This window comes from Dicentrarchus labrax, unplaced genomic scaffold, assembly GCF_905237075.1.
Source record: "Dicentrarchus labrax unplaced genomic scaffold, dlabrax2021, whole genome shotgun sequence".
In the NCBI taxonomy this organism is placed as follows: Eukaryota; Metazoa; Chordata; class Actinopteri; family Moronidae; genus Dicentrarchus; species Dicentrarchus labrax.
Window position 1 is genome coordinate 7,695,426 of NW_026136719.1, and position 7,795 is coordinate 7,703,220.

General features: G+C 40.9%; 1 protein-coding gene across 5 annotated transcripts; it reads left to right on the top strand.

Annotated features, from left to right (window-relative positions):
• Nucleotides 1-384: 384 nt before the first annotated feature.
• On the top strand, nucleotides 385-7,209 carry traf6 (TNF receptor-associated factor 6). Of its 5 annotated transcripts, none has more exons than XM_051378923.1 (8): nucleotides 385-462; nucleotides 1,517-1,842; nucleotides 2,137-2,287; nucleotides 3,002-3,160; nucleotides 3,292-3,363; nucleotides 3,662-3,739; nucleotides 3,886-4,206; nucleotides 4,842-7,209. In XM_051378923.1, the coding sequence occupies exons 2-8, from the start codon at nucleotides 1,520-1,522 to the stop codon at nucleotides 5,445-5,447; spliced, it is 1,710 nt and encodes a 569-aa protein (XP_051234883.1). In that variant the 5' UTR covers nucleotides 385-462; nucleotides 1,517-1,519; the 3' UTR covers nucleotides 5,448-7,209. The 5 variants fall into 5 exon arrangements, with proteins under 5 accessions (XP_051234883.1, XP_051234887.1, XP_051234885.1 ...); XM_051378927.1 differs by having other exon boundaries at nucleotides 400-520; XM_051378925.1 differs by having other exon boundaries at nucleotides 405-473.
• Nucleotides 7,210-7,795: the final 586 nt, after the last annotated feature.

A 7,795-nucleotide genomic window follows, 5' to 3' on the forward strand; every position in this document is an offset into this window, starting at 1 on the left:
TTGATCACACAGGTCTTTTTCTAATTGGTAAAAATAGGTCAGAAGAATGCTCACTTTGCAAAACAATTGAAAATGTAGAGCACATACTTGAATGAATTGTAAAACATAGGGAAGAGAGGGGAACGGCTTATACAAAGGAAGGCAGATGAACATGGAGGGAATACTGTTACATACAGTTATATCACAGCATATAGTAAAGTCAGCACAGCTTAGCAGGCTGAGGGTTTTTTTATTTTATTTATTTATTTTAAATCAAATTTCTATCTTACATTTACATATTTATTAGCAATGTAAAACTCCATGTGTACACACTTCCATACAGTAGGTGGCGGTATGCACGTTCAAAGTCAATGAATGAATCCGCCATGAAACAAAAAAGGGGAAGAAGAGACAAAAAAATAAAAAAAAAAAAAACAGGAAATTCTGCAGAAACGAAAAGTTCGAGACGTTTTTAAGGCACAGGTGGGGACACTGTAAGGATAGAAAACCTTCTTTCTCAAACGTCGTCAGTACTGTGCTGGTGAGGAGTGTGTTTGCCGCCTGCTGTTGTGGTCACTATCTTTATTTGAATCGCTGTTTAGCACAGTCAGGTTGTAAAGTGTCAGTTCCGCATCCAGGGGCATGACTAGTGCATCAAGTGACAGCATTGTCCACTTTATTTCTTGTGTTGCCTCTAACTTATCGGCTGTTAAATAAGTTGACGACGACGACGGCGGCGTTTTAATGTTAGCTAAGGTACCACTTTAGTTACTTGTGCCAATTACGAAGCACAACCGGTGACTTAAATGGAAGTTCCCATGTAACGCGAGGTGAAGCTGATGTACAAAAAAATCAGAACGGAAACAAACAAAAAATCCTTCTAGATACCTAAACTGAGTAGTCGATTGTCAGAAATCACTGACTTCATCATTTAAAAACTAATTGACTGATTATTCAATAATGACAATAAGTATCTGTCTAGCTATTTAAATCATCCTAAATCCCCATAGGGATGCTTTTAGCACCATGTGCTCCATACAGTATGTCCTCCTGTGTATATACCATTACAGTGTCTTACAGTAGGGAATAGTAACACCTCTGGTGTTTTAGGAGTTAAGGTGTGTCCGAATATGTGCTGGTACGGAACCTGGCTGTCAAACCTAGGTCAAATATTTGTCTTTATAGTTATTATTTTTCTCCCTCTCTATGTGTGTTCCTTTTTCTGTAGATTCATGGTATGTTATGTATGTCAGTAGGAGATGGTTGTTCCTTGCCTGTGATTTGATGCAGTTTGCACCACTTTGTCTAGCTGTTTCCTTGAGCTTAGGTGTGGCCATACCACACAGTCATTGAGGAATGTGGGTGCTCTCGATACCAGCACGATAAGGTCACATCAGAACATGCCGTGATATGGAAAAGGTTCTCAGCTGTCCTAAACAGAGTAGACGTTGCTGAGCTTTCTTCAGCACTGTTGAAGTATTGAGTGGAAATAAAAAATAAAATAATTAATATTTTCTTCTTTTTTTTTTCTCCACAGCAGATGGCTTGCTTTGACAGCAATAAGAGCAGTTTGGAGGATGACAGCGGTGAAGGAGCTGTTGGGGGAGGGCTGTCCAGCTGTGCGTTGGCAATGCTGGAGAAGGAGCGGGAATCCCTTCTCAGCCCTTCAGAGAGCCCTGGCACCTTCATCAGCAGCAACACTAGTTTTCAAGCTGCTGCCCCCGTCCAGGGCTATGACGTGGAGTTTGACCCACCCTTAGAGAGTAAATATGAGTGCCCTATCTGCCTCATGGCGTTGAGGAATGCCATTCAAACACCCTGCGGCCACCGTTTCTGCAAGAACTGCATTGAGAAGTCCATTCGGTAGGCTATTTTGAAGCTCTCTAGATAACACTAACCCAGGTCTAAAATGCATTTGTTAACACCATCTTCATGGCACATTCTTGAAGAGCTGTTAATTCTTTATTGGTAACACAGCAATCTGTCAAATTACCAAGTAGTAATAAAAAATAAATGTAGCCGAGGTACAGTATGTGTCTAATTGATGCAATATTTTCACTGACACTAGCTTTCCGGCTCAAATATAAAGCACCATGCATAACCTGATAATCTTAATACTAAGCTCAAATGACTGCTGTGTTTCCTCTTGCAAAACAGTGATACAGGACAGAGGTGCCCTGTGGACAATGAAATGCTGTCAGAAGACCAGCTGTTTCCTGATAACTTTGCCAAACGCGAGATTCTATCACTAACTGTTCGCTGTCCAAACTCCGGCTGTGCTGAGAAAATGGAGCTCCGACATTTAGAGGTAAGAAGAGTGACTTCAATCTCTGACACTGAATGCACCTCAACTGAGAACACAGAATGAGGAAAGTTAAAGATCCAAAATGTAAAATGACCTTTGGTTACATGATAAGACCATCATTGATTATGTAACATGTTGTGATCATTTGTGGTTGATCCATTGACCATCAACCAAAGAGTGTCCTTGTTCATGTTTGGATTATATTTTAATTTCAGCGTTCAGTATAGTTATATGATTGTAATTTAGCAACAAAAAAAAAAAGAACTGGCGCAATGAAATGACTTGGAAAGAAAACTGGCAACAAGCAAGATACCGGCAGCTCAGCTCACCACTTCTCCTGTCGACACCATCATATTCAGCACAGACTCTTCCTTCTGAATGTTCCAGCATATTCTCACACTGTTAGCACCTAATCAACAGCCAGTAATGAGGGACAGACATGCACATGCGAAATGCTGATAACTCCAATAGACCTGAAGAGATTGTTTGTCAAGGATCCCTGTAGATGCAACACATCTCCAGAAGTCACTGAGGGATAATGAGGGCTATCACACTGTGCATCCTTGTTTTTGGCATATAAAAAATGTGCTGGGTGTCAAGTAAAGACTGGCATCTTCCTCCGGTGTGGACGATGGAATTGTTATATATGTGAACCACAGCTGTGCTGCTACAGAATAAAATGAACTGTATTGTTTCAATGTATTGTTTTCCTTCCAGAACCATTTGGCACACTGTCAGTTTGCCACTGAGCCTTGCCCACAATGCCAACAGTCCGTGAGAACGAGCCACCTAGAGGAGCACACAACTGTTGAGTGCCAAAGGAGACCTGTGTCGTGTCCAGATTGTGTGGCAAGCTTTGTTTATGAGGAGAGAGCGGTATGTTGACTCACTTATGTAATTGCTCCACTTGCTTCTTCCAGAATAGTTGTCATAGGAAAATCTCACAGCTGCATTGTGTATCAGTGAGGATTAGTCTCCTTACAATCTGGTTTCGGTTACTCATTCAGCTCCACGAACAGCAGTGCCCTTTTGCCAGTGTGAAATGCCAGTACTGTGACTTGGATCTCATCAGAGACCAGGTGAGTAATACAATGTCTGCCATGACGAAAGGCCTCGAGTAAATCAAAATGTTTTTATAGTTGTGAATTGTTAACTTCTGTCAACAAGAACTTCTCTTTTATTTAAACAATGGAGAACCATTCCACCCAGTCACAATACATGTCACAGTTGATGTGGACTGCAGTCGAAAATGATGTTTAAAAGTCTTTTTTTAATGTATGAGAAAGGAAGTGAGTTATTTCCCCTGTTATGTTTGTCCATATTTATTGTTGAAATATTAATTTGAATGAAGCTAAGCTGATGATGTTTTTGTTTCAGATGGATTCTCATTGTGACACAGATTGCCCAAAAGCACCCATCGCGTGTAACTTTAGTGCCTTTGGATGCAAGGAAAGGGTAGGTGATCAAATGCAAATTTTGTTGTGTTACAAATCTCCTACACGTTGTCGAAAGAGCAATGAGTGAGAACTTGGTTTGTTAACCATTAGTCCCATCAGCGCTGCAGACTCGATGTCACAGAGATGAATTGTTTGCCTCTGCAGATGCAACGCCACAACCTGGCTCAGCACATGCAGGAGTTCACACAGATGCATATGCGCTACATGGCTGACTTCCTGCGTAGCCTTAGCCTTAACGGCACCACACCCAAATCCCTGTGGGCCCTAGGACCGTCGGTTTCCTCTGAGGATCAAGGAGCGGCAGCATCAGTGTCAGCCTGCAGTGGACCCAGAGGAGCTGCGAGCTGCAGCAGCAATGCTTCATGTCAACCTAAAGAGGAGATGCTAGTGCTCAGGGACATGGATAGACGATTGGTAAAGCAGGATCACCAGCTGCGTGAGCTCATCATCTTAAAAGAAACACAGGTAAAGGATGTCCTTGAGCTTTGCTGTACTAATATTTGTATATGGTTTGTCTATGTGGTCCTAGAATCTACGATCACAGTTATTGTCTTTGTAATGTATCTTGCCTGGCTGCATTTCATCTCTTTCTTATGTATCACAGTACAGACATTTCATGTGATGTTTATGTGTTATGTGTAAGCAGATCAATGTCTTAAACTTTGATTATTATTATTAGATTGTAATATGTCGGACACGTTATGATTTAATGCAGAGCTAGCTGGTCCATTTTAAAATATAGAAAGGGAAACTGGGGGTGAACAGTGATAAGAAAAGGATATGTAATACTTGTAGAAAAATATAGCTTCAGTAAAAAATATTTTCTTTTCTGATGGTTCAAGTTCTTGTCCTTTGTGTGAGCACAGACATTTTAGATTTTTTCATTACAGTCGACACAGCAAGCGTTTCAGTTGCATTTTTCAGTAACTCGTCTCTCAGTCTGTCAGGCCTTTTCCTCCATTTTAAACATGTTACTACAGTGGTTGTGTATTGGGCTGAAGCTGTGGTTGCTTTGCTAACTTGCTGCTCACGCTGCACCTCCTGTGTAGACACAGTGTAAGCCTTTGTCATTTGAAACTACTGTCCCGTCTCATCCACAGGCTGGCCAGCTTGCAGAGCTCAGGGGTAGAGTGTCCATTCTGGAGGAGACAGTGAAGGAGCTGGAGTGTCAGCAGTGTCACGGTATCTTTGTCTGGCGCCTCAAAGGTTTCTCTGGCCACCTGCGGAGCCAAGAAGCAGGCCTGCCAGTGGTTGAGCACAGCCCCGGCTTCTACACAGGCCGTCCAGGCTACAGGCTGTGCCTGCGCTTACACCTGCAGACCCCCAACGCGCCGCGCTGCTCCAACTATATCTCCCTCTTTGTCCACACCATGCAAGGAGCTTTTGATGGGCAGCTGACTTGGCCGTTCCAGGGCACTATTCGCCTTGCCATCCTAGACCAAGGCCCCGAGGGTCAGCACCACACAGAGGTGATGGAGACTAAACCAGACCTGCAAGCCTTCCAGAAGCCCATCATCCAGCGCAACCCCAAAGGATTCGGCTACGTCACCTTTATGCACCTGCATCAGCTGAGTCAGAGAGCCTTTGTTAAAGATGATACTCTACTTATCCGCTGTGAGGTGACACCACGTTTTGACAATATGCATCACCGTGAGGGGCCGACAGTGCAGCCTAGAGGACCCGAGGCCTCAGTGTCGAGGGACTAAAGTCAGACTCATATCTGCGCGATCATCACCATGCCGAGATGTCAGTACAGTACATCTCTCAGTGTTTAAATACGAGTTCATTTCGATTGATGGACAGGAGGAGGTTCAAAACCATTTAAAATTCGGATGCTGCAAGTATGTTAGTATTTATTTGTTTGCTAACTTTTAATTGTCAATGTGATTTTTGTTTTACATAAATATATACAGTACAATTTTTGATTCATTTTAAAATGTATGTAGTCACCCACATGGTACCAACATTCAGCAAGCCTCTTCAGTTCAATGGTCAGTAATATTTAATCAGCTCAACATCACCACTTTAAGTTATGCACTTGCTGTCTTCCGACTGAATATTACTATATATTAATATGATTTGTTGGAGACAGCACCGAATGTTAAAAATGTGTGGCACTATGGGACAATGTTTTTAATGAGCAGATTATTGTAGTTTTTACCTTATCCTCTATTAGCACATGCACAAGAATCCACATGTGTGCATAGGGACATGTGGGTAACGTGATAAACATTCTCAACATCTGCAAAAGATTAGATTAGAGGAGATCAGAACAGAAATTAAGCCCAAAGGAACAGCACCGGGCTGTGTGGCAATTTTCTTGTAGTGGCCGCAGTTTGAATTGTCAAATTGGGTCCAAAAAGACATTTTCCGATACCAAATCATATAAAGGAAATGGCTGTAAAACACACATGCTACAGGCACTGAAATGACTCCTTATGATCACAATTTGATCTTTGTCCAACAAAAATAAAACTTCAGGAAGCCACACAAGGATGTGCAAGTGAACTGAACTGAACAACTTTCATTGGAATGAAAGGGGTGCAATCTCTTGGAACAAAGTATCTCTCTTTATATATCTATAGGTGAAACAAGAGACAGAAAAGGTATCATGTAAGCTGGAGAAGAGGAAGCAGCAGCGAAGAAACAAGTCTGGCCATGTCCACACAAAAGGAGAGCTACAGCACATGATGCCACTTGGTTCCATGGTATTAAGACATGGCAGTAAGCTACTTAGCAACTTACAGCAAAAAAGTGGAGAAGAAAACTACTAGCTGATGTTGGTAGCCTATGGATATTTGGAAACAATGCAAGTTTCAAGAGTCTGCCTTGAGGCAGATACTGTATTTAAACGTACATACAGTGAATTCTGATGAGAAACAGAACCGAAACTGTAAACATAACATTTGGTTTATACCAGAACCCCAGAGGGTACTTTTAAAGTAATCTCATTGTGAGGAATAGGAACAGCAAAACTCACATTCATGTGCTTTCCAAATTCAGCATTTCATGCTTCACTACTTTTGACTACTGTTCTTAGGGCATCACTGTGATATAAGCAGCAGAATAGAACCGCACAACAGCATAATACTGTACAGATGTACAGATTTGTCAGTAAGTTGGTCATTTTGCTTTTGATTGAATTTCCGATGTCGTTCACACAAGTTCCTACCTAATGTGAGAAAAATAGAAAAATATATCAAATGAGTAGACGTAAATCCAAAATCATGGATCAGTGTCTTTACTTTAAAACCACATGCTGCCTGTTAAGCCTTTACTTGATGTAATGAATATATTGCATTTTTAGTTTTAGTCTTGTTCCTACATTTGTAACATTGTGATGCCTTTCAAAGTAATTTGACTGTAAACCAGGGGTCTCAAACTCAAACTGTAGTGGTAGCTGGTAGTAATATTCTGAAAATATTGACTTTACTAACATCATATAAAAAATAAAACATACAAACAACAGTTTGTATACACTTGTTCTCATTTTAAATCATCTTTGTTGTTCACAGCCAAATGAATACCTGAAACCTGCTTTCTTTTTATCAACTGTTTGTGTCCATTGGTGGGCTCCTTTGACCTTAAAAATAGAATAGTGTTTTTATTTTTAATGGTATAAGAAAATATAGATTAAATTCATGTGAAATAACCAAAAAATATATTTCTGGGCTGGAGGGAGGGGGGTGTAGGGCCAGAAATTGCCCCTGAACCGGCGGTCTGAGATCCCTGGTGTAAACAATGATCACTCTTAATGTTATTAACTGAATGGGGGTATTTTTTGAATACCCCCATTCAGTTAATTATATGATACTGATGAAAATAGCCGTAAGTTAAAGCTAAGGTCAGAGCCACTGTAATGTCTGACATTTCATGTCTTATACTGACTTTGACCATACATTAAAACAATATGTAGTTTTATTTCTGTATTCATTTTCATTTAAACTAAGGAACCAAACTGTTACACCATCCATTTGTGACTCGTTTGACAATATGTACCTTTTGCGGCACTGAAGGAACATATATTTCCAATAAGAAAGGAACAGTTAGAACA

Coding starts and splice junctions, on each gene's coding strand:
- traf6 (XM_051378923.1), top strand. CDS start 1,520: ATGGCTTGCTTTGACAGCAATAAGAGCAGTTTGGAGGATGACAGCGGT. Junction 3,161..3,291: donor TTGTTTATGAGGAGAGAGCG/GTATGTTGACTC, acceptor TTACTCATTCAG/CTCCACGAACAGCAGTGCCC. Junction 3,740..3,885: donor CCTTTGGATGCAAGGAAAGG/GTAGGTGATCAA, acceptor TTGCCTCTGCAG/ATGCAACGCCACAACCTGGC.